The sequence below is a fragment of the Tenrec ecaudatus genome, chromosome 9, assembly GCF_050624435.1.
Source record: "Tenrec ecaudatus isolate mTenEca1 chromosome 9, mTenEca1.hap1, whole genome shotgun sequence".
Classification (NCBI taxonomy): Eukaryota; Metazoa; Chordata; class Mammalia; order Afrosoricida; family Tenrecidae; genus Tenrec; species Tenrec ecaudatus.
The window spans coordinates 122,693,630-122,720,593 of record NC_134538.1 but is presented as its reverse complement, the minus strand read 5'-3'; the positions used below and the strand labels follow the sequence as shown (position 1 = coordinate 122,720,593).

General features: G+C 46.4%; 1 protein-coding gene across 1 annotated transcript in view; it reads left to right on the top strand.

Moving 5' to 3' along the window:
* The window catches only part of RELN (reelin), a 509,976-nt gene that overhangs the window by 398,800 nt on the left and 84,212 nt on the right, over window positions 1-26,964 (top strand). Inside the window, exons 29-40 of the mRNA XM_075558514.1 lie at window positions 2,268-2,425; window positions 4,366-4,573; window positions 5,780-5,856; window positions 13,960-14,118; window positions 14,305-14,493; window positions 15,983-16,256; window positions 17,846-17,986; window positions 18,093-18,270; window positions 22,728-22,812; window positions 23,604-23,786; window positions 25,855-26,026; window positions 26,129-26,231. Of these exons, the coding sequence (XP_075414629.1) occupies window positions 2,268-2,425; window positions 4,366-4,573; window positions 5,780-5,856; window positions 13,960-14,118; window positions 14,305-14,493; window positions 15,983-16,256; window positions 17,846-17,986; window positions 18,093-18,270; window positions 22,728-22,812; window positions 23,604-23,786; window positions 25,855-26,026; window positions 26,129-26,231 (1,927 nt within the window). The remainder of the gene's footprint in view (window positions 1-2,267; window positions 2,426-4,365; window positions 4,574-5,779; window positions 5,857-13,959; window positions 14,119-14,304; window positions 14,494-15,982; window positions 16,257-17,845; window positions 17,987-18,092; window positions 18,271-22,727; window positions 22,813-23,603; window positions 23,787-25,854; window positions 26,027-26,128; window positions 26,232-26,964) is intronic.

Below are 26,964 nucleotides of genomic sequence, written 5' to 3'. Positions count from 1 at the left end.
GTTAAAGCCCATGTTATAGATAAGGAGAAAGTATAACTAGAAAATGATAAGACTTGTAAGGATGGACCATTTGGAGGTCAGGAAGGTGGGAATGATCTGGCAGAGAGATACGAGGGACGCCACAGGCAGACCTGGTACAGTAGCCCTAATAAGTTAGCTCTCTCTGCTGCTCTGCCTGGAGGCACAGTGGATTGTGAGTTGGGGGTGCTAACTGCAAGGTCTGCAGTTCAAAGCAGTGAGTAGCCTAACAGGAGAAAGAGGAGCCTTTCTTTTTACTCCCATAAAGATCTGGGAGTCTCAGAAACCCATGGGGGCATTTCCTCCCTATCTTGTATAACTCTGTCCTTCCTTTAATAGCTAAACATAGGGTTTGCCTATCAATTCACATTATGAGTCAGAATTGACTCAATGACCATGAGTTATTGAGTTGTACTTTGCTCTTGCAAGAGCTCTGGTGGCATAATGGGCTAGCATCCAGCTGCTAACCACAAAGTCAGTGGTTTGAACCCACTGGTCACTCTGCAGGAGAAAGATGAGGCTGTCTGTCTATAAAGATTTAAGGGCTCGGAAAACCCTACTCTGCCTTTCAGGGTCACTACAAGTTGTAATCAACTTGATGGCAGTGGGTTTTTGTGTTGTTTTCAGAAGCTTCCCCAAATCTCCCAAATCCTGGCCTGCTCTCAGAATGGGTTCATTTGGCATAGCTTCGTGAGCTGGGACCTGCCCTGCCTCTGCTCAGTTCGCCCAGGCTCTGAAGTTGTCTGTATAGTAGTGTCCGCCGTGTACTCCATCACTGCTTTCCGCCCATCATGCTTCTGCGGAACTGCAGCTGAACCAAAGCCCTTCCACATAGATGTCCACAGCATGCCACGCAGTCTGGCGGCGTCCACTGGTGCGTCCTTGCTGCAGCGGACAGAGTTTTGCTGCTGGAAGACGTCACCGGGAGAAAGCAGGCAGTGCCATCGGAACCACGGAGCACAAACTTGGCTTGGTTTCCTCACAGCCAGAGAATCATACGTACCGTTGGAGCTGACACTTCCATTGGCTTGATGTTCAGTGAAGTGACCTCATTGGTAAATTTACAGGAAAAGCTTAGTATCACAAAGTGAGTCAGTATTGTGAGGATTCCACTCTTATCAATATTTTCTTGGACCTCAGCTTTTGAAGATGAAATCTAAAATCTCCCCTCATTCAAATCAAACTTCCTGAAGACTTTGAATCCCATCCAGCTTGCTGGTTGGCGGCATTTGTGATGAAGAACCCTCTGTCTCATCACAGGAAATATGTTTCCACTGCAGTCCAAGTAAATAAGCCTCAAGAAGCTGTTATTGATCCTTGTGCGGTATTTTCCACAAACTCACATATCTCCAAATGGAGTGTTAGAAAGCTGTGAATTCCAAGTGTTAAAACGTGGCTCTTTTAGAAATAATTCCAAGCAGATTTTTCTCAGAGCTGCACTCTTAGCTCAGAGAAGTTCGCGTGGCTGTTGCCTGCAGGGGAGAGACCGTGACGGCAGTGAGATGGGTCCTTCCTGTGTGTAGTGGCTGTTACCAGTGTCCACTGGCGGCCCATCTGGTTGTTCACAGGACACAGAATGTGTGTCTCAGAGATTTGAAGATGAGGGAGAAGGCAGAAGGAAATGGGTGGGTGGAGAGCTGCCAGTCTAGACTTCCTCTTACCTACCAGATTCGTGCCAAGAACTCATACACAGAATCCCCCATTTGCCCCTGCAAAGAGCATTCTGTGTGATGGCGTGACATATCCCCAAATAGCCTTTTCTGAAAATACTCGTAAAACCAGTGCAATGGTGGAGTGAAAAAGATCCTTCTGGGTTCCACTTACTAATAAAGAAGGCGCTATGCAAGTACAAGTATATTGTCTTTCGGCCCGTCCAAAATCTGCTGTGCGCACATCTGAGGCGCTTCAGGCAGGCGGGGGAGTGGTTCCACTGGCGTTTCCTTGTTTCCATGGTCAAAGGTGAAGAACGTTCAAACAGCAAATGTCGGTGTCTCTATAGAAGCTATCTACATTTTCCCCACACGCACATGAAAAAGGCCTTCCGGACCATGGCTTCATGGTTTCGAAACCTCTAAGCTGAAGAAGAAATTAGGGAGTTCTGACAACATCTAAGGGAAACGCCTTACGGAGGTTAGATGTGCCTTCCAGTCGGCGTGACCTTCAAGCCTATGTAAGATCTCTTGAATCGTTCTGAGCCGTTCTGTATTTAAGTGCTTGGCTATAAGACCTAAGTGTTGTTCTTCCTGCAGCAAAACCAGATTCCGGTGGATCCAGGAAAGCAGCTCACAGAAAAACGTGCCTGCGTTCGGTCTGGACGGAGTGTACATATCCGAGCCTTGCCCCAGCTCCTGCAGTGGCCATGGGGACTGCGTTTCCGGCGTGTGTTTCTGCGACCTGGGGTATACCGGTAAGGCTGAATGCTGCATATGATGGTTTGTAAAATACTCGCCTCTGCTGACTGTATTTCAGGTTACTTCTCCCAGTCATATAGAATCTGAGTGTGCCGGTCTTTAAGCCTGGGATAGATAGAAATTTACAACCCAAGTGTCTGAAATGCTAAGATGTTTTAAAGTTTTGAACTTCCACAGGAGGAGAAAGGACCCCTGATGGTGTGGTGGTTAAAGCACTCAACTGCCACCCCAATGGTCAGAGGTTTGAGCTCACCAGCTGCCCTTTGGAGACAGATGGGGCAGTTCTCCCAGTCGTGTAGGTGCTATAAGTTGGGATGCACTCAGTGACAGCAGGCTTAGGGAAGAGAGAGAGGGCAGTGGAGGTTCAGGGTAGACTTCTCAGCCGCCATACAGGAAACCTCGCTTTGATTCGTGGCCGATGCACCTGGTGCACAACGTCTGCTAGTCTGTCCTTGGAGGCGTCTATGTGGCTATCGTGCTTAAACAAGTTTCAGCAGAGCTTCCACACTAAGATGGACTAGCGGGGAAAGACTGGCAATCTCCTTCCAGAAAAGCAGTGAGTGAGAAGTTATGGGTCACAACGATCGGATCCTGGAGACGGCACAGGACTGGGAAGTGCTTCATCCCCCTGTGCACGGGGTTGCCATGAGCCAAGAGCAGCCGCCGCCACCACCACCCAAGACGAGACGCATGTCAAGGAAGGACAGCATGATGTCATGATCTCTCCAGCAGAGCTGTGCGTCATTAATACCAGTGACAGCACTGCCCGAGTCCCTACTATGTATCAGGCACTCTGCCAAGTACATTTCCTTTCATCTTACAGAGCCTGACAAGAGCCCAGCATCGTGGGATTGCAACTGTCCCTGGTCACATGTGAAGAAATTGAGGCGTCGGGAGCGTTAGTCACTCTCCCAAGGTCACACAGCTAGGAGTTGCTAACTGGGCTTCCAGCCCTGGGAGCCAGAACCTAAAGCCCCAGCTCCTCATCATTGTGCTGCAGGACCTCTGTGTGATCTTTAAATTGTATATAGATAAGTTTACTTGTAAAGTAAAAAATGCAACATGAAATAATATACACAACATTACCAAAAGAGAAGCTTTCTAAGCGAAGTCGTGTCTGACCACAGTCCACTTTGGATGTTGCTACTAGGAAAAATGAAAAGGCAGCTGAGATTAAAGAGTAAAAATTGGAGAAAACATCATAAGTTTCCAAATGTTTTTAAAGATTTTTTTGTTCTGGAGGCAACTTCAAAAGGATGCATCAGCTTTTCGGTGGCTGGCCTTCATTTGGCGTGTGACCAAAGACAAACATATGTTGCTACAGGCCTTCTGTGGGGAGGCCTATCATGTGTGGTTTCAATGGTAGCTTTTAAAAATCTGGGATTGACTTTCCTTGTTAAATCTGTAGTAGAAGGCCAACACACTAGCCAATAGTATTTGAGATAGTAACTATCACTCCATTCACACAAATCCTCTTACCTAGTGAAAACTAGGTCCGATACGTCTCCTGTTTCCGTTTACTTTCCTCTGGAGGCAGAGAGTGTTTTTGATGACATCGATGGAGATGCTACAGACAGACAGACAACTTGTAGATACAAGTGTTCACAAGAGAAAAGTTACTTTCCCTCCTTTAAGATCCAGACCCACTGCCACTGACTCACGGCCATCCTGTAGGACAGAGTAGAACTGCCCCGCTGGCTTTCTAAGACTAGATCTTTAAGGCAGCAGAAAGCCTCGTCTCTCTCCGACGGAGTGATGTTGCATTTGAACTGCTGACCTTGAGGTGAACAGCCCAAGGAGTAACCCTCTGTGTTACCAGGGCATCTTTCATTCCCATAAGACAACAGAAATAATTCCTTTCCCATATGCTAAAAAAGCTCTTCATGTGTAGTAATTTCAGCAAGAATCCCTTCTAATATATTTCTTTCCTCTGAAGCCGCACAAGGAACCTGTGTGTCTAATATCCCGAATCACAGTGAGATGTTCGACAGGTTTGAGGGGAAGCTCAGCCCCCTGTGGGACAAGATAACTGGCGGCCAGGTTGGGACTGGCTGTGGAACACTTAACGATGGCATGTCTCTCTACTTCAGTGGCCCTGGCAAAAGGGAAGCGAGGACTGTCCCTCTGGACACCAGGAATATCCGGTAAGTGGCTAAAGAGCCCACGAGCATCGTTATTGGCCAGATCACATGGGCTTGAAATGGAAAGATGCAGAATAACCTTAGCTCTCTAATAAAACGAGTCTCCCACAAAAATTCCATCACAATTCATTCACCAGTGTGCCGTCGTCGTTGTTAAGGTATCCCGGTCTAATAAGCATGGGTTTGCTTTCCTGAAGTTTGAGGTAGCTGTGCTCTGTTTGGCTACTTTAATATGTCCTACTTTAATATGTCCTGTGCGGGACCAGTAAATACTTTCTCAACTTGAAGGCTATGTCAAGAAACCAATGTATTCTTACTCATCTAAGTTTATTGGTATTTAGCTATTGAAAAGTTGCACCTCAACCCCCACCCCCACCCCGAATTTAAGATAGCTACACTGACACCTGCTGGTGTGAGGAGTAACTGCCTGGTTTTTAGACAAAATGAAAATAGTAGCACAACTAATACAAAGCTGCCCTTTCCTGTCAGTTACATTAGTTGAGACTCTAGAAGAGAGTAAACTGGGGAACACTTTTGAGATCTTCAGACCTCATTCTCACTAAAATATTGGGATTTGTGGCACATTTTTTCTTCCCCTTCCCCCCTGCATCCTTCTCAGAGAGGCTTGCCCATCTACGCTGGCCACAGTGGATATAGGCACAATTTACATCACATCACATGAGCCCAAGTCAGAAACACATGCGTCATTGTCTGGCCACAAACAAATCTGAGGAGGCTTCAAACAGTTCACAGACAAATTCCATGTGTTCATTTTAAGTCCATGTTTTCTACAAACATTTTAAAGCCCTTTCTACAACATTCACCTTCTTGATAGATTCAGAAATATGCCTTCCTTGTTCTTCTCGAATTTTCAAGGATATTGTTACCTGGATTTATGAAACTCCCATTTCAGTAATCCCATTAAATCATATCAGACTGTCACAATGAAATGGGGTTAGAATTAATGACTTAGAATTAATTTTGCGTATATCATCATTACAGAATAAAGTGAATGCTCGTGCCAATTAACCCTTTCCAAATATTACTGAAGTAATTTGCAATAATCTGTAAGAGTTTCTGCTTGGCATATGCCCTTTGGGCTTAAAAAGTCATATTTAAGAACTATAAGGGAATTTTTGATGTGTCAAAATACAAAGGATTAACTCTAGAATACATCTATGTGAAAGTAGACTACATTTTTCTCCCCAGACTTGTTCAATTTTACATACAAATTGGAAGCAAAACCTCAGGTATCACTTGCACCAAACCAAGAGCAAGAAATGAAGGTAAGCTGCTTGTTTCTGAAAAATTGTGCTGTTGACAAATCAGTCCCTTTCCCTCCCAGCACTTGGCCAGGACTCGATACGCTAACACACGACCCTAAATAACGCATTTGCTTCTTCTCTTCTCCTTCACAGTACAAACTCCTGAGTGGAGCTATGGCCATGTCTCTGACCATTCTTCATCCAGATCCCTAAATCCAGTTAGTTCTGTCCTTGTGTGTAGGCAAGATCAGGGGGCATTCGCTTTGGCTGGTTTGTAGCTTCCCAGAGAGAGAGAAGCCGCAATGCAGAGACAAACGTTCCACGTGAAGGCTGGAAGGAGGGTCACACTCCACGTCCATCCAGAAGCATTCCCAGTAGATCGGGATTCACTGCCGTCCAGCCGATGCTAACCCAAGGCAACCCGATGGGGCAGGGTAGAAGTAACTGTAGTGCTTTGCAGGAATAGAAAGACTCTTCTTTCTCCCAAGGAAGAAATGTCTGGTGGTATTGAACCACTGACTTTGCCTATAGCAGCCCAACACATAGCCTAACCATATCACCAGGGCTTCTAGGATAGGAGCATTAGTTCCTGGTAATAGTATTAACCATTGCTGAGCACCTACTAGGTAGAAGGTATTCTTCTGAGGTGTTGCCTCTGTTCATTCATTCAATCTCCATCATTTCTCTTACTATTTTCTGAAGATCTTTGAAGCAGGCACTTTTCTAAGTGCTGTGGATTCAGTGTCACTGAAAGGCAGGTGCATCTGTCATGATGAGCTAAGTTCTGCTTCAATAACAACCAGTCCTCCAAATCTTTGTGGTTAAAACTATAGTCATTTGTCTCTCTCTCCTGCCACATTTTCATATGGGAGATCTGAAAGCTCGGTTCTACTCTGTCCTCACCCAGGAGTAGGATGCAGCCACCGTCCCGAGCCTGGATTTGCTAGCCACTGCGACGCAGGAGGAGAAAGAGAATGAGGAAGGGAGGAAGACGTACTAGCCACCGTGGTCCAGAGGGTTAGAACCAGAACACTTTGGTGGCCAGCACTAGTGGATCCCAGAGCAAAGTCCTCACTCGTATGGGAACTTATATTCTGGGAGCCAAGCAACAAGTAATAAAGAAATAAGCAAGAACACTTTGAGGTGTAGGAGCTAGACAGAAATAAGCAAGCCAATGACATGGGGAGCCAACATGAGAGGTTTGGAGAGTGTGCGAGGTTCCTGGCCTATATAGACTGACAGGTGAGAGGAGCCTAATGAACGCAAAAGGTGACATGGACACGTGTCTGGCCTCCTCTAATTTGGCCAATGGGAAGTAGAATCAAGACAAGCAGCCCAAGAGTCAAATTTATGAAGTCGGACATGTTTCCCTTCACCAACCTTTCACCAGCCCTCTCCTGGCTCGGCTGCTTGGCCGGGTTTCACAATTCAGTACAATTACAAAGAATTCCGACAGCACCCAACAATTACGGGGCATATTACTGAAGTAACAGGCCTTAGCTCAAGATCAGGAACAACGAAGGATACAATGCTTCTATCAAGAAAGCTGCTTCTCGACCTGCAGGCTGGGCTCTCTCTGGCCCATGGCCCCATAGCCTCTCAGTCTGACCTCTGCCCTGCTCGGCCATGTGCCACACAGCTCTTTAACTCTGACCACACGCGCCCGCAGTAAGTTCCCTGCCCTCTCTCTCATGCCGTGGGTCAACACGCCCACTGAAGTCCTGTGGGCCTGAAAGCCAATGATGTCACACTGATCTCCTGGCTCTACAGCTGCCATGTCTTTGCCACCATTTCCAGTCCATCCTGTCCCTGGTGGAAGTTCTCCATGCAGGGACCCCACATCTAAGAGGCATGCTGTATTCATGGTACTTCTTTCTTGGAGATAGGGAAGCCCCCTTGTGCTCTGGGATTGACTCTCTCTCTCAGCCTAGCAGGATAGTAGAGCTGACCCTCGTTAGGGTTCCAGACCCTGTCTGCATGGTCTCACTCCCCTAGGAGCCAGGCACCTTATTTCCATCATTAACAATCTCTCTGCTCCCCTTGGTGGGCCGCCTGCGCCTGTTTGCATAGTCCTAAGCCGTCATTTTGTGGCTGTTACAAGACCAGGTCCAGAAAGTCCACAGGAAAACAACTCATTGCACCAGGCAGAGGAAGAAACATTTCAATTCAAAGCCACAGAAAGGGAAAGAGCCAGGCGCTTGACAAGCTCAGGTAAAATTTCCAGGCAGGATGCCAGAATGTGAGCAAGAAGAGGTGCCACGGTGTTCTGGGCCTTGAGGCCCTTCCATCAGGGCTGTGACTTGAGTCAATCTGGGGCCCTGGTAGCTGCACTAGAGGCACAGTTGATGTGAGCAAGCAGTAGTGCCAGGAGTTAAAATGGTTGCTGGGGGTTGCTGCCCATGCCCATACCCTAGAGAGGACCCCCACCACCATCACTCCCTACCCCCCAAAATGAACAGAACACCACTGGTCTTAGAGGGCTTGGCATTCAAGCTGCTCAGAAGAGCTGCTCAGCCGCGCCAGCCCCGGGGCTGCTGGACTTTGCTCCAGCTGCCAGGTCCAGGACTTGGTCCCTCTAGGCCACTTGGGCAAAGCAGAGCAGCAGTGGCTTCCCCCACACCTGCCTTCTCTGGGGTCCCACCGATAACTGCCTTGGTCTCTTATTTGCAAAAGTGCTGCAGTGAATTGGGGGGGAGGAGGCCCTTGGAGAACTGGCTTCTTCAGACGTGGGCGACTCTGGGATCCGGGGCCGGACCCGGGGAGGAGCTGCAGGTTACTGTGCACCACAGTCAGAGGGTGCATTTCTGAGCATTGTCGTAAACGTGAAATGTCAGAAAATGAGATAGTCGTTAGGCGAGGAGGCTCTTTTGATAGCTGCTCGCGGTTGGGACTGCGTTACAGTTGAGGCATGCCTCCTGAAAACTACACAGCTGTATCTCCCCCCGTGTGTGGGCTCGGCGTGGGGGTGGAGTATGTGGGAAGCGCCCACTCTTCTTGGACAGAGGCTCTCCACTGTACAGCACCTCGGATGACCAGGTGCCCGGGCGGTCCCTTTAGAAGGAAGCAGCATTCCCTAACTGGTCTTGAGCCTTTTTCTTCAATGGGTGCTAACCATGTGCATCGCATCCCACAGGTGCGCCGCAGCCTTTCGGTGAAAGCGGGTAGTTGAAATGTAAATCTGCCCAATCCTTGGGCAACGGACGCTCTTCCAGTGACGAAAGTCAAGACTTTGCTATTGAGTCAAGTTGAAGCACCAATTTACATATTTGGAATGAAAATCAGAATCAGGCTGTTTTCCTGTAGAGGGAGTTGTAGTTTGAGACGCGAGGTGTTTTACATGCCTCAAGCACCCGGCAGATGAGCCGAAACTGCTTGGTTGATGCGGATGCACAGTGCGTTTGATGACACGCAGCGGATGCGGCGCGGCCGTCGGTGTGAAGCATGGAGATTTCTCGTTGTCTTGTCCCGCATGGGAACCCCTCCCCCACGCTCCTCCCTCACTGCCCTTCAGGACGGTGGCCTGCAGCTCTGCCCAGGGGGCTCGTGCCAGCAGACAGCCGTGACACGTCTGGTAAAGCTCATTAGGAGAAAGGACACAATTTCAAACCAGTCGTTGCGATCCTCTTTGACCAGACGTCTCCTAGTTCCATGTGGAACTGAATTGTGTGTGGGGGGGGGGGCTATTGTAATGTGTGTTCCGGTTCGGTAGATTTGGGATAGCACGCAGCATAACAAATGACCCCACAACTTAGCGGCTTCAAAGAACAGACATGGGATCTTACAGCTTCTTGGAGCAGGATGATGGGGTGATTGTGGCTCATGCTCTCGGGACCAAGCCAGGGGTACAGTTGTCTGAAGCACGTAAGCAAGGACTGGAGAACCTATTTCAAGGATGGCTCACTCTCATGGTTGTTGGCAAGTTCATGGCTTCAGTTCTGTGCCGGCTGTTGGCGAGTGGACTCAGTTCCTTGCTCTGTGGGCCTGTCCATAGGGCTGCCTGAGGGTCCGCCCTCTGTATCAGCATGCATCCCCCAGAGTGAGCTATGGAAAGAAAGAACAAAGTAGAAACTAGTGATGTATGACCCAGTCTCACCTTCACTTCTGTGGCATTCTCCTCCATAGACACAAGTTACCGCCTGGCCCCCCTCAAGGGAAGGGAAGCTCTGCTCTTTGAAGGAAAAGGTGGCAAGGAATTGGTGGGCACACTTTAAAACCACCCCTGGTCAGGCTGATCAGAGTGGTGCAGGTGCTGGTCCTGTGGGTAGATGGCACTTGGAGGACCAGCCAGAGAGAGTTCAATCTCACGATGCCACTGTCCTGGGACTGAATCTACCAGCTGAATAAGTCATCCCCAAATAACGATCTAAAATAGTCTTCCTCTTTGATCTGATTATATGTAAACCGTATCGACCCAAATAACAAATACGTGTTACCGTGTCTTCACTCCCAGTCCATCCAGCTCCCTATTCTGAACAAACTTCAAGGTTGGCAGATGCTCCTCCACTTGAGGAAAGGAAACCAGGAACATCCTGTTTTGAGTTTTCGTCATGAACTTCGGTGACTCCCTTCCCGGAGCACATAGATCTCACCCAGCCCACTGGGACTCTACCTTGAATCTCTACACCTGCATACAGTGTGCCGCCCCCCCAGCGTCCTCCTGTGCTTGGGGCTTACTTTAGCCTCTCATTCAACTTGGTGATTTCTTCCATTGTAAATATAGTAGGTATGATTCTCCTGAGAGTGTCTGATGTTCAGCATATTAGTCATGATTGTGCCTGGCATCAGCCCTTGTCAGATGTGGTGACAGCAATTCCATATGCTATTGATTAGCCTTAAAAGGCTTTCATCCAGCTCGTTAGGCTATCAGAATAGTTCTTGAAACTGTAATTTAGCGAACTCTTTGCCGCTGAGCACCATAAGGGAGTGTAGCTCTGGCCAGTCACTAAGGAGAGAAGGAAATGCTGACGGGCAAGGCGACTTCAAAAGACTCATGGAAAAGTGGAATTAAAAGAGAATGGAATTTGTCTATGAGTTTTTAATAACAATTTAATTGGCATATAATTCATAAATCACACAATTCGAATGGTTCAGCCACATTCCGTGCGCTTTTTGAAGGCCCTTGTATCTACTGAGTGGCATGCAGTTTTCAAAAAAGCTAAATTATAATCAAATAAATGTAACGTTACTAAGACTGCTCCGTAAACGCAAAAACTAGAGAATACCCCATCACAGTTATGCTATGCAATTCCAGCCTCAGGATCAGTTGTGAAACAGGCAATTAGATACCAAAAACCCCAAAGCCCTGCCCACCCCCCTCAAAAAAAATAACCTCTCTAATGATCCTCACAATTTCATCATCAGTATTTTTTCCTTCGCATTTAACATTGTCTTTTCCTCACATCCGCTTTTTTTGTCTTCCAGTCTTTTATTTACATTTTTTCTTTCTTTTTTTTTTTGCAGTTAGTCATTCTTTTTTTTTTTTTTTAACAATTTATTAGGGGCTCATACAATTCTTATCACAGTTCATACATATACATACATCAATTGTATAAAGCACATCTGTACAGTCTTTGCCCTAATCATTTTTTTCTCCTCTTTTCTTTTTTTACATTTTATTAGGGACTCATACAACTCTTATCACCATCCATACATATACATACATCAATTGTATAAAGCACATCCATACATTCCCTGCCCCAATCATTCTCAAGGCATTTGCTCTCCACTTAAGCCCCTTGCATCAGGTCCTCTTTTTTTTCCCCCCCTCCCTCCCCATTCCCCCCTCCCTCATATGCCCTTGGTAATTTATACCTCGTTATTTTGTCATATCTTGCCCTATCCGGAGTCTCCCTTCCCCCCTTCTCTGCTGTCCCTCTCCCAGGGAAGAGGTCACATGTGGATCCTTGTAATCGGTTCCCCCTTTCCAACCCACTCACCCTCCACTCTCCCAGCATCGTCCCTCACACCCTTGGTCCTGAAGGTATCATCCACCCTGGATTCCCTGTACCTCCAGCCCTCATATGTACCAGTGTACAGCCTCTGTCCTATCCAGCCCTGCAAGGTAGAATTCGGATCATGGTAGTTGGGGGGAGGAAGCATCCAGGATCTGGGGGAAAGCTGTGTTCTTCATCAGTACTACCTCGCACCCTAATTAACCCATCTCCTCTCCTAAACGCCTCTATGAGGGGATCTCCATTGGCCGACACTTGGGCCTTGGGTCTCCACTCTGCACTTCCCCCTTCATTTAATATGGTATACATATACATATACACATATGTACACATACATACACACACTTATATCGTTGTTGTTGGTTTTTTGCATGATGCCTTATACCTGGTCCCTTGGCACCTCGTGATCGCACTGGCCGGTGTGCTTCTTCCATGTGGGCTTTTTTGCTTCTGAGCTAGATGGCCGCTTGTTCACCTTCAAGCCTTTAAGACCCCAGACACTATCTCTTTTGATAGCCGGGCACCATCAGCTTTCTTCACCACATTTGCTTATGCACCCATTTGTCTTCAGCGATCCTATCATGGAGGTGTGCAGTCAATGATATGATTTTTTGTTCTTTGATGCCTGGTAATTGATCCCTTTGGGACCACTCGGTCACACAGGCTGGTGTGTTCTTCCATGTGGACTTTGTTGCTTCTGAGCTAGATGGCCGCTTGTTTATCTTCAAGCCTTTAAGACCCCAGTCACTATCTCTTTTGATAGCCGGGCACCATCAGCTTTCTTCACCACATTTCAGATCCGCTTTTAAGATAAAAGTGCCTCAGGGAGAGACAGCACATGAACTCCCTTAGGCTTTAAAACGCCGAGATCGCGCAGCCCTGCTGACGACAGGTGAGGGACATCGACGGACAGGGTAGTTGAGGAAATAGCATGGGGCCACATGTGACCTCCTCTGACTTCACAAGGGAGAGGAAGAATTCAACTCCACACCAGTCCAAAGCGTTTGTCACAGGCAGCAAGCGTGCCTCTGCCCGCCCTCGACTCTCCGCTGGGATGATCATCTGTTGCCATGGCCACGCAGAACTCATGGACCACACATGATTCGAGGGTTTATTAGGGAAGTTAAAGGGTTTCCAAAGATCAAGTTCAAGAACCTTTAAGGGTGCAGTCCTTTGTCCACAGTGCCTCTTCTTGACCATGCCGGCAACCACATCTGGCCCTGTGTCTCAGCATGTAACCCCTCAGTCTCTCCCATTCCATGGGCTGAAAAGCTCCATCCCCACGGGCTCTGCTTCGTGGTGTGGGTGCTGCAGGGTCTGCTGCCTCCACCAGTTCGGGCAGGACTCTTACACATGCCCTGCTGGTGGCTTTTCCTCCTTCGTGGTCATGGGATTTCTTGTGCCTGCTTCTGAAACGACTCCCTCTTAATACCCAGCAGAATGGCAAAACTGACTGGTCCCCAAGCTGCGTCCTCCATACCTTATAGCAAAACAAATACGAAGACGGGACGGAACAACCACAAGCACATCTACGTCTTTGCAGGAGCGGATGGGGGGGGGGGGGCGTGGTACACAAAAAGGAAGGTGGCACTTACATTGCAGGGAGTGGGTTTCTCTGCTACTTAGTCATTTGGCCTCACTCAGGCTTCAGTGACCAAGTTGTGATGGCGTGAAGTGTCGTTAAAAGAAAACGATTCTGCTTACTAGCATTCCAGATGGGGCAGTGCTTACTGTCTGCTCTTCGGCAGCAAGGTGCATGGCTTGATTTTTGTGCTGAGGCGACTGAGATATTGCGTCTTGAGTATTTCATAGTCTGAGACTTGGTACTGTTCAAGATAGAATCTAAAATTCAAATACATGAACTGAGGAGATTTTTATGTACCGCTTACAAGCCTACTCATCGCTCATGCAAAGCTGAATGGTCTTTTAAAGAGCATATGTGCTTTTTCCCTCCATTCCCTGAGAGTAAGTGCATTTAGAAGCTGTTAAGATATTGATGAGCCTTCCGGTCTACTAATCCATTCTTGGGAGTTCGACGATGTGCCCTCGTTCTCTGAGACATAATTTGAACTTTTCTGCTGCAGTCTCGCCATTTGAAAAAAGAACCGTTCCCAGCTTTGCTTTGTCTCTAGGAAGGTTGTCCCAGTAACTGGATTTGTGTCTTTGAACTCAGGGCTGCTTGTTCAGTATTCAAGTGACAATGGGATACTGTGGCATTTGCTCCGAGAACTGGACTTCATGTCATTTCTGGAGCCACAGATCATTTCCATTGACCTGCCACGGGAGGCCAAGACGCCTGCTACAGCGTTTCGATGGTGGCAGCCTCAACATGGTAAGTCACCCCCCCCCCCACATCTTTTGATCAGATTAGATCGTATAGCCAAAGCCGCGTTGTATTGCATGTTTTCTTAATTTGCTGCCAATTTGTAGGTAATTTGATTTCCAATCACAGTAATCAGGCTATTCATATTGCTATGGAATGAGCCTCCTCTAACTGCTTGTTTTCATCTGATTTTAGGGAAGCATTCAGCCCAGTGGGCTTTGGATGATGTCCTTATAGGAATGAATGACAGCTCTCAAACTGGGTTTCAAGACAAATTTGATGGCTCTTTGGATTTGCAAGTCAACTGGTACCGAATCCAGGGAGGCCAAGTGGATATTGACTGTCTCTCTATGGATACTGCTCTGATATTCAGTGAAAATATAGGTACAGATTATCACCTGATAAAGGAGAATACTTGATCAACTAGACAATTAACTGAAACTCAAGAGGAAATTCTCAAATGCAAAATTGTGTGTATAAGTGCTGGTCCTAAGAGAGGCGCCTAGGGACAGGGGTCACTTTGTCCTCTAACACAATTTGGTGAGCCCAGTGACTTGGTTGTTCTTGTGACTGTCTTTCACAGAGCATGGACTATGTAAGAAGCTTTCTTAGACACAGAGCAAGAAGGAAGACATTCCTGTACTTCCTAATTTGCAAATTGACAGACTTAAGACTCTAGGCTGGTCCTTCTGGGTAGTAAAGCTTACTTACCAAGTTAGCAGTCTCTTTTTCTATGTCTATAGCAGAGGTTCCTAACATTTTAGGCTTATTCCCCCCTTTTCAGAAAAAAAACAAAACAATGGCTTAGAAGCACCCCCACACACACACACACACACACATACTAATTATTTAAAATGTGTCCATCATAACTTGTAATCCAGGGTAAAGTATAGCTCTGCTTTTGCAGCCCTTCCTCCCAACCCTGGTCATTCCAATGCCCTCCAGCGGGCAGTATCTCCTTTTCCCCTACCCACCCACCCAACACACACACATACATTGGGAAACACTGGTCTATAGAAACTAAATAACACTGAGTAAAGGTGATTAGTCAAAGCACAAATACAATACTAAAAATAAGCTGTTGTTTTTGTTTGCTATTGAAAATGTTGACTACAAATATCCGTACAGTAAGAGCAAAATTCTAACATACAACTTTCCTCTAGTTCTTTAATGTTTCCTTCCCCCCCCCCCACCCACTATCATGACCCCAATTCTTCCTTATAAATCCAACTAGACCAGAGCACGTACATGGGCACAGATAAGAGTTGGAAACACAGGGACTCTAGGACAGATAAACCCCTCAGGACTAATATTGAGAGTAGCGAGAAGTCAAGAGTAAGGGGAAGGCGGGGGGAGAAAGGGAGAACCAATCACAATGATCTACATAGAACCCCATTCCCAGGGGGATGGACAACAGAAAAGTGGTTGAAGGAAGACATCAATCAGTGTAAGACATGAGAAAATAATAATAATTTATAAATTACCAAGGGTTCATGAGGAAGGGAGGGTGGGGGAGAAAGGGGAAAAATAGAGGATCTAATACCAAGGGCTCAAGTAGAAAGAAAAGTTTTGAAAATAATAATGTCAACAAATGTACAAATGTATTTGACACAGGGGATATGTGTATGCATTGTGAGAAGAGCTGTGAGAGCCCCCAATAAAATGACTTTTTTAAAAAATAGAGGATCTGATACCAAGGGCTCAAGTAGAAAGAAAATGTTTTGAAAATGATGATGGCAGCCTATGTACAAATGTGCTCAATGATGTCAGGATTGTTACAAGAGATGGAAGAGCCCCTAATAAAATGACTTAGAATTTTTTAAAAGTTAGAAATTCTATACTACCATTATCTCGTCTCCTTTTTTCTCTGTAGGAAAACCACGTTATGCTGAGACCTGGGACTTTCACGTGTCCGCATCGACCTTCCTGCAGTTTGAAATGAGCATGGGCTGCAGCAAGCCGTTCGGCAGCTCCCACAGTGTGCAGCTGCAGCATTCGGTCAACAACGGCCGGGACTGGCGCCTCGTCACCGAGGAGTGTGTGCCGCCAACCATCGGCTGTGCGCACTACGCAGAAAGTTCTGTCTACACCTCGGAACGATTCCAGAATTGGAAGCGGATCACCGTCTACCTTCCGCTCTCCGCCGTGTGAGAATTGTCATTTGGCTACATATCAGAACTTTCCGTTTCTGTTGTCTACATTGAAGACAAGCGTGCTGCCAGTCAGGGATTTCATGATTCAGCACATGTGGGATGTGATAGGGAAATAAGATGTACAAGGTGGTTTGGGTTGCAATTTTCAAGTGGGTTTAGAGTGTTCTAGAAGTTTCACGAGTCTAGACTTGTAGGATTCTTTGAGAGCATGATTCGGTTTTAAAACAGCTGTAAAAAGTAAGTCCCTACCAGAAACCAAACAAATAGCTCGCCCCAATGAGCAGTCTGTGAAATTAGCACAGACAGAAGAGGCTCCTTGGCTACTTCTCCAGTCCCCTGTTGCGAGTGTTCATAAGGGATCTCAGACTACAGTCAAGTGTTGACACCCGGCTGGTTTATAGAACTCCCTCACAAAGAGCTCCTGTTGTGTGTAGGCATGTGGATAACGTTTAGGGATTGGAGATGCTTCCAGGAATGAATGTACTGTGATGACTTTTTGAATGATTCCTGGTGGCGCTGACAGTTTGAATCCATCAGCTGCTCCATGGGGTGGGGTGGGGTGGGCACATGAGATTGTCTGCTCCCATGAAGGTTTATAATCTCGTTAGGAAAAAAAAAGATTTTTGTCTCACAGGTCCTACATAGGGTCGCTCTGAGTTAGGACTGACTTGGTGGCAGTGGGTTTGGTTTTTGTTGAGCAGTGGCTGGTTAGAGTGTGCCATCCAGGGATGCTCGCCCCAGAACTGTGTTACTCCTTTTCCCTAGTCTCAGCAGCCTGCACTCCCCAGCATCATCCTGTGTCTGCTGATTTCCTGGTAAACAGTAGTAGAGGCTGCCAGAGAAATCTTGGTAGCATAATGGTTGAACTCTTGGCTGCTCACAAAAAGATTGGTAGTTCAAATCCCCCAGCATTCTGCAGGAGAAAGACGTGGCGAGCTGCCTCTATGAAGACGTGCAGCCTCCACAGCCTTTCGAGCAGTCTCATGTGGAGTTGCTGTGTGTACGCATCACGCCATGCTGGTTCCCAGTCTTGGGGAGCCGGAACCTCAGGAACAGTAGTAAAGGCGGGGGGGGGGGGGGGGAGTGTGCATAGCGCTTCCACTCACAAACCTTACAGCAAAGACCAAGATTCTGTATGTGTTTAGTAAATTTCAAAAACAGAATAAATGAGACCGTTCAATAGCTTCTCTGTCTCACAGTTTTATAATTTGACATAGATGGTGAATAAATAGCATGTGTTCTAGTCTTTGGTTGTGCATGAGTCCAGAAGAAACACCTTCCGATACTTAGTAGAACATCCAGAACAAACCAAACTCACTGCCATTGAGTCCGTGCTGGCTCAGAGCGACCCCCTGTGGGTTTCTGAGACAAACTGTTCTCGGGAGTAGAAAGCCCAGTCGGTCTCCCTCAGAGCTGCTGGTGGTCTCGAACTGCTAATGCAGATCTCAGCCCATCTTGTGACCTCGACAAAAACCAGGGAACTGGACCTGGAGGAAGACACATGAAAGAGGAGGGAATTAAAATCGAGGTCTGTGTGCTTCTAAGGGTCCTTGTCCAACCAATGGTGTGTTTTCGTTCCTTAGTTCTCCCAGGACCCGGTTCAGATGGATCCAGGCCAACTATACTTCAGGGGCTGATTCCTGGGCGATTGATAATGTTGTCCTGGCCTCGGGGTGTCCGTGGATGTGCTCAGGACGAGGGGTTTGTGATGCTGGACGCTGCCTGTAAGTTACTACGACTGGGCAGCCCCTTTCACTGCAATACAAATTTTCAAATGGCTCAAAATTCCAAATGACTGTCAGGACAAATCATGTCTTTTCTTTTTCTTAGGTGTGACCGGGGCTTTGGCGGGCCATACTGTGTTCCTGTTCTTCCTCTGCCCTCCATCCTTAAAGATGATTTCAATGGGAACCTACATCCCGACCTCTGGCCTGATGTCTACGGAGCAGAGAGGGGGAATCTAAATGGTGAAACCATCAAATCTGGGACATCTCTCATCTTCAAAGGGGTCAGCTAAGATTCTCTTTCTCTACACTGGTACTAATTCCTTTCGCTGAAAATGTAGTTGCCTAAATGCATTTCTGAGTCTGTTCACAGGACAGTACTTTGAACCTAGTCATTGTCTTCAAGCCGGAACCTTATTTCCTTTTCTGTTGGCTACCATCCCGTGGATGATCTCCCTCTGTTTTGTTGATCAGTCCTTTCATACTTCATACACCACACACACACAGATAAATTTTTAGGACCTAGGCTGACTTACAAAATATAGTATTTTAGGCTATTAAATATTTATCGTACATGTTTCTCAATGATTTTATGAAAGTCTTTGATTACCCCCCTTTTTTTGCCTTCCTGTCAGCAGCATCATTTGGTGACTGTAAAAACAATGTTACTCTCAGCCATTATTAGTAGAATTTTGTATTTTAGCCTAGCTGCCTAGTTAGAGAGATGTGTTCTTAGGCAGTGGTGTGAAACTCGGTGGCAAGCTGGCAGTCGTCCTTATGAACGCAGGCTGCATTCCGTCTCGCTCAGCAGGGAGAGAGGGGCGATGCGAGGTGTGCAAATGAAATCTTTAACAAAAATCTGCATGGGATCCTATACAACCCTAGTTATTAACACCTAGGCGGTAGAGAATGAGACACCCTGGGGCTTTTTCAATTACAGCTAATAGAGGCTGGTTAGCATCTTGTTTAAATCCAGACCGCATCTCGAGTGTTGGACAGGAAAGAAAATGCAAGGACCTGAGACATTTACAAGTCTCTTAGCATTCTGAGGGACTGAGGAAAGGGAGATGGAACATCTATCTCAGAGTGGAAGCTACCATTTCATTTTGGTGTTCGGTGGATCGTTTATGAGTCTTCTCTATGACTTTCGCTGCCATTACCCTTCACTCACTTCAGATCTGTTTGAAGCGGTGACAAGACCAAAGAAACCGCAGCCCTGTGACTTTTCATGATCGAATATCTCGATCTGATGGAGTTTTGAGCAGCAGGATTAACGTGGTGTCTGTGGTGAGGGTTGGTTGCTGTCAAGTCAAACACGCCTCTGTAGAACAGGGCCAAATTCGGGCCAGGCCTGCTCCCTCCTCACAGTTGTTCTGTCTGGGCCCTTTGCTGCAGCCTCTGTGTCTGTCCATCTCATAGAGGGGCTTCCTCTTTCACGCTGACTCTAGATCCTATATGAGGAAGACATGTAATTTTTTTAAATGTTCCTTTTAACCATCAAAATATAAGTGCAGCCATGCAGTATATGCGTCACACGTGATATTGACAAGGCCTCTTTTGCAAAGATGTCGCTGTGAGAAACACGGTGTGAGGCCCACGCCGTGGTATCTTCGTCGGCTCCTCTGCGCGCTCGAGCCGGAGCATGAAGAAGGACTGAAGAAGACCCGATGCGTGGGAACTGTCGCGTTGGCAGAGTGAGGGATGCACGATGGGTGGCCAGGAACGAATGCCTGTGAACAAGCATAGCTGGAATGCTCCTTGGAAGCATGGGAAGTGAGGCTTTCTCTCATATGCTTTGAACGTGGTATCTGGAGAGACCCGTCCCTGGAGACAGACAGAGGGTCAGCACAGAGAGGAAGACCCCCCATGAGATGGATCGACACAGAGACTTCAGCAACGTGCTCAGACCTAAAACACTGGTGAGGGTGCCCCAGTACTGGACATTGTTTCCTTCTGTGGTACACAGGGTCGTACGAGTCAGAGCTTCACCCCGCCTGTGTGACGTAGACGGGTACTGTGAGTGACCGTTTGAAAAGGACGCGATCGGACTGCTGACCAAGGTCAGCAAGGTCAGCAGTTCCTTGGGAGAATGCTGAAGCTTCCTGTTCCCATGGAGATTTGCTGTCTTGGAACCCACAAGGGCAGTTCCACCCTGCCCTCCAGGGTCACTATGTCAGCATCAATTCAATGGCAGTGCATTGAGCTGAGTCTCTTTATTTTATTTTTTTTATAATTGAAGGAGAAAAGTTATTAAGTCTTTCTTTAAACATTTTATTAGGGGCTCTTTCATGCATACGTCCATTTTGTCAAGCTCGTTTGTACATAGGTTGCCATCATTATTTTCAAAACATTTTCTTTCTACTTGAGCCCTGGTATCAGCTCATCCCCCACCCCTCCTACCCTCCCTTCCTCATGAACCCTTGATAATTTATAATATTTTTTCATGTCTTGAGTCGCTTTTTAATGTTCAAACATTGATGACTGCTATTAACTTTTAAAATAGCTCATTGACTACAAAAGGCTCCTTGCATTTCACTCAAATGGGTCATTAGGGCGAAAGGAATGGGTAAAGAAATACACTGGTGTGAACCAGATTATACGTATCAGCAGAGCCTGACGGTTCCTGCATGTAATTCTCAACATCAGAGCGATGGGCTATAAACAGATACTGCATATCTGAAAGAAGCGTGCTTTCAAATGACAGATCATGCCCACTTTCAACAAAATTTACTTCTACCAGATGCAGGGTGAAATGGATCCTTTTACATGTGATTTTTGTTTGCCCCTTGGAACAATTTTGAATTTACCTTCCATAGGCAAAGGGGGAGAGCAGTCCTGTCCCTTTGCCTTAAGGGGAGAAAGAGAGAGTCTTTAAATGAATCTACCTGACTCTCTATCTCCCCCAACATGTTTGCCCACTAAAGCTGAGGAAGCCATTTTCCCCACAATCTCAAACCGCATGGCACCAAGCTCTGTAGACATGCATTCAAAGTTCTGTGCGTCTGTGAGCGCGTAAGGAACAGTGTTAAGAGGCCGGAAAGATGGCATTGGGATCGTTATGAGGCACGGAAAAAACAAAGATTGGAAAGATCAGGCTTTTCCATGGTGTCCTTCGTAAGTGTGGTCTTTCGTAAGTAAGTGTGAATCCTTCGTAAGTGTGGTCCTTCGTAAGTGTGGTCCTTCGTAAGTGTGAATCCTTTCTTAGTAAAGTCCAGAGGTGAGAATATATAAGTGCTGTTCCCTATCAAACAGTTCTCAAATTCTAAATGGGACATTCTCTGGATTTCTTTGCCCAAAGTGAAAAGATCTAAATATCACTATGTTATAAAGGGTAGAGAATAGATTTTGGAACACCTGGGTCCACATATTGCCATCACCACTAAAAATCATATCACTTTAGTCAAGGTAACTGTTCCTCTGACTTTTACCTTCCTTGTCTGTAACATGAGGATAATATCTTCTTTGGGCACTTTAAATGAATAAAGTATCAATCTTAGCACCCTGCAGTTGAAAGCATTCTGTATGTGTCATTGTCAGCCAAGTGTTGGGCTGCTGACAACAAGGTCAGTGGTTCAAACCCACCAGCCACCCCTGGAGAGACAGATGAGGCTATGTACCCCTGTTGGGATCAAAAGCCCCAGAAACCCTGTATTCTGTGATTTAGAATCGACTCAGTGGCAATGGGTGGGCTTTGTGATAATGACCTGAGCTCTTTTCTCAATGCTAGCGCCTGGGAAACATACTCCATAGGAATGTCACGAAGGAGGAGGAGAGTTCGCTTAAACAACATTTGGTGTTTGTCACCCAGCCCTGCACACACACACACACACACACACACACACACCCAGAAGGACCAATTCTTTCAGAAGTCATAGGTGAGAAACACAAACATCTCTTTGAACCTTGGGACATTAACATCGTAAAATTCCATTTTACTGGCTGTCACACGTCTACATGGAAAAAGAAACAAGCTTTTGAGCTGTCAATCCCTGCCAAGCAGAAATAGTAAATTAGCAGAAAAAATTACCAAGGCTCATGTGATCACTTTCCTCATTCCTCGCTTCTCTGCATGAATGGCTCCAGCGGAGGCGTGGGCTTGCCTTAGTTCTGCCTTATTGAACTTGACCGACCGAGGGGGGTTGCCGTGTCAGCCAGCGCGAGAGCGCCCCGGGGCTGTGGAAGTGAAGGTGGGAGTAGTAGGTTCCTCAGGCTCCTTGGAACCCAGAAGAAGTTACCTATTAGCTTCCGGCTTCCAGCAGAGGCCCTTGGCACACTTCCTGCTTCCTGGTTACTCCCATCATGACATGCTGTGATCAGAGGCTGTTTTTCAGAAGCCCTGTCCATCTGTAATGCTGTCACTGTTTCACTCCTTTCTCTAAAGAATGTCGAGGGAGAAACTGAAATGTGTTCCTCGGGCATAAGGAGTGAAAGCCGCTAGGAGAGGAAGAACAAGGATTGTTCACTATTCCTGTTTAGCTGGGCACAATGTAATTGGTTTTGACTCACAATTTCAGATTCTGTCTCTTGATCATTAGTTATATGAGGGGCCTTCAAAAACTCACTCTGTCCACAAACGTTTTGAAAATTCCATGATTTTTTAAAATTCTATTTGTTCACGAGCTTTGTGGAGCCCCTTCATATGTTTCTTGTTCTTACTTAATGCAATTTTGAGTTGTAAATCGCAGGGAAATAATGTTGTGAATGCACGGGAGGCTTCCTAACGCATAGGCTTTTGTTCCAGGAAGGACTAAGGATGCTTATTTCCAGAGATCTCGACTGTACCAACACTGTGTATGTCCAGTTTTCCCTTCGATTTATAGCCAAAGGTGAGTCATGTCCATGGCCTGCATCAGATTTTCTTTCAGGAAAATTCTCCACGCGCAATTCTGCCTCCACAGAGCAATCGTGGATTTAAGAGCCGCACGTTTTGTTAGATGGAAGAGCTAATATAAATTTTGTGTCAAATGTTCTTTTGTAATGCACATTTATCCTAATAACAATATGGCAGCCACTTTACAGTAATCTCCATGTTTGCTACAGTAACCACGCTAGCTCTAACGTAGTCAAATTGACCCATGGCCCTGCGTCTCCCGCCTAGCTGTATGACTTTTAAGTTTTAAAATTAAGTTAGGGAAAGTTTGGATTTTCTATTATAGATGTGCTCTCTTCTGTGCAAAAAAAAATCCATTTATTGGCATTCTGTTCTTTCATATTCATTGAATAATGTCCTTAGAAAATAATTCCATTGGGATATAATTCATTTTCAAGTAGTTTATTTTGGGTTTGTTTGCCCCTAAGATTTAAATGTTGAGCCTTTTGTAAGATGATAATGTCTGTAGAATAAAAAAAAATGGAAGTACTCTGTCCTCAATAAGCTACAGAAGGGAGACGCATGCGCATATCTACGGGAAAGAGAGGCTTGCCCTTGTCTGGAGATCTAGCAGTAGAGAAAGCCCGTCCTGCCATTGCTTTGAATGGCCCCTCATGCAGCTTTGTACCCTGAAGCGTCTGTGTAATTATGAATCAGCTTAGGCATAGATGCCCAAACAGACAACGAACATTCTGTTTCCCCATTTTCATAACAATACTTCCTATGCCTCTGTTATCCTCTCTCTAGGCGCCCCAGAGAGGTCTCACTCTATCTTATTACAATGCTCCATCAATGGAGGGATCACTTGGCACCTCATGGATGAATTTTACTTCCCGCAAACAACCAGTATACTTTTCATCAATGTTCCCTTGCCATACGTTGCCCAAACCAACGCCACAAGATTCAGGCTCTGGCAACCTTATAATAATGGTAAAATTGCGTGTGCTCTCCTGTGGTCAGAATTGACTGGGATGTGTTCGTTTATTGTCTCTAATGTGGGGTGGGGGGAGTGTCTATCAACTGAGGGTATAGCTGTCCATGACCCGCACATTGTACAGGAAGGAGGCTCCATAAATGTCGACCTTCCTAGTTCTTGATCACCTCTCTGAATTTGAGCAAAATCTCTTGATGATGTAAATGGAGCTCAGCCCTGTCACGGAGCTAATAAGGTTTTTAAAACACAATCTATCATTAGGCACTCAGCAATTGTAACTTCATTGTTGTGGAATTCATTTAGACATACATAATTCTCCTGAGTGTGGCATTTCATTAATAAGGTAGAGCAACAGCATAGCAAAATGCCATGACTAAGCAAGAGGGATTTTAGGCCAAGCTAATCGTGACTTAGATAAAATATTCTTATCACAAAGAGTTATTAGAATTATGCTCTTTCTTCAGTGATAAGTTAAAGTGAGTGTATAATTTAATAGGGTTTTCAAATGGTTACAGAAAGTGATTCTGTAAATTTATAATGTATATTACTTCCTGAATTTCTATTAACTGCTGATTATATAAAGGACCAGATTTTACCAAGTCATGCCATTAGCAGTCTAAGTAATTACTGAGAAACCACAGTAAGGAGATACTTGGCTGAGGTATCACCGAAATAGGTAAGAAAAAAATTTTGATATCCCTAAAAGAGTTCGTTTCCTTTATAACAAGTCAAAAATAAGATTGAAAATGTGACTTACTGTCAACAGAGAAAGCCTGTCTTCTCTAAGTCCATGGCTGTCAGTCAATCCCGACTCCTGTGACTGTCGAGGACAGAGCAGGGTCTCCGAGGCTGTAACCTTGACCGAGGCAGACTGCCTGCCTGACCTTTCTCCCACGGAGCCACTGGGGGGTTCTAACTGTCCAACTGTGGGGTCCCGGCTGGGTGCTTAACCGCTGCACCACCAGGCTCCTTTCTGGCTTCCATAATCACCAAGTGAAAATCCAAGGAGGGAATGGGGCCAGTGTCACAATTCAGAGGCTCATTGGCTTTATGTTGTGTTTGGATCCCTGCTCTGGGTTTTCTTCATGGTTTTGAGCGGTTGCTTCCGAAACAAGGAGAGAGCGCAGTTGGGATTGAGACACAGAGAGAAAGAGGGGCATGTGTTCATGGACGGACTCCCCCTCCTTCTGCACATGCCCACGTGTGGCTCTTATTTGCAGTTTGCATGCGCTTCCCTGAGAGTGGAAGTCCCTGAAGCAGCCCATAGGGGCGCTTTTCCCGCGGCTGCTTGCCAGGATCTTCTCACGTGTGTCAAGTCCAGCCGCGAGCATGTTGACAGAACACCGGCCTGAGTTTCCTGTCCGCCCTTCTCTGTCGACCTCAAACCGCAGCCTAAGTCAGAGTCAAAGCCTTTAACAACCATGCATGAGTTGTCTAGATTTTGCCGGATAGCTTTAGAAATCTCTGGTGCTCTAGCTACCAAGAGAAACATAAGGGAGATAACACCGCACTTCTTGGTTGTGTGCTTTCTAGCAATCAAATGCAATTATGCACAACAGCCATGTTATAATCTCCGTGACCCTCACCTCCCGTGGGCTGAGCATGGATCACAAAGTCAGGTGTTGGCCCTAAAAAGCCAAGAAATAGTCTTTGGGTTGACTGCTTCGCAGACACCTCTGTGGTTCAAACACCCCTCCTCAGCCATCTGTATGTCTTCATCCTTTCGAACATCTTTTAAGAATACAACTCACCGCCCATTCTTGCCACCTGAGATACCACCTCTGCAGCTGTGCCCGGGAGGGCCCAAGGGCAGCGCACCAGTCCCTTCGGGCACCGCTTTCTGAAAGGGGAGGCTGGTCTGGTCTGCAGTGCTGTTTCTCACGGCTGCAGGCTACGTTGCCCCATTTTTTCCATGGTGTGTTGCGTCTCTCTTGGGTAGGAGGGCGTAGGCTTAACCTGGGTCCCCACTTCCTTGGGTCCTCTCGTTCCCTCCAATAAGCAAATGTCTCCATGTGATTTCCATCCCGTGGGGAGAACAACATGCTTTATCCAAAACTGCCTTAGGTAAGAAAGAAGAAATCTGGATCGTTGATGACTTCATTATCGATGGGAACAATTTAAACAATCCTGTGATGCTTCTGGATACCTTTGACTTTGGGCCCAGAGAAGACAATTGGTTTTTCTATCCTGGTGGTAACATCGGTCTGTATTGCCCCTACTCTTCAAAAGGAGCACCGTAAGTGTTGAATCGAGTAGCTAAAAGTCAAATCAGCGCCCTGTACAAATCGCCATCAACCTCTGCCTAAATGAATATCTTGCTGTTTTCCTTGACTCGCAGCGAGGAGGATTCCGCCATGGTGTTTGTTTCTAACGAAGTCGGCGAGCATGCCATTACTACCCGAGATCTGAACGTGAATGAGAACACCATCATACAATTTGAGGTACTTCCTTTGATTGCTCGCACTTTACGTTTTATTGTGGACAAAACCTAGAAAAGAAAATCTCAGATGTTCATGCATGATGAGTTTCCATTTTTGTACAAGGCCATGAGAGGCTTTGGCATCACAATTCATTTTGATTAGCTGAGCCAATTGTGATACAAAACCGAAAACCTATCTCAGTACCACTGAGTCGATTCTGACTCAGAGCGACCCCATGGGGCAGGGTAGAGCTCCCCTGGAGAGTTTCTCAGACTATCACTCTTTACTAGAATACAAAGCCACATTGTTGTTATTTTGTAATCAAGGAACAAAAAATCATATCATTGAAAATGTGGTGAGTGCAGAGTGGAGACTCAAGGCCCAGCGGCAGCCAGCCGGACACCCTTTACTGAAGGGTTGTGGGGAGGAGATGAGCCAGTCAGAGAGTAGGGAAGCAGCGGTGAAACATATAACTCTCCTCTAGTTCTTAAATGCTTCTTCCCCCCACTATCATGATCCCAAGTCTACCTTACACATCTGGCTAGACCAGAGGATGTGCATAGGCATAGATAAGATCTGGAAACACAGGGAATCCAGGACAGATGACTCCTTCAGGACCAGTGGTGAGAGTGGGCATGCCTGGAGGGTGGAGAGAATGTGGGGTAGAAAGGGGGAACTGATTACAAGAATCTACGTATGGCCTCCTCGCTGGGGGAGGGACAGCAGAGAAGAAGGCGGCGGGGTGGAGGGGAGA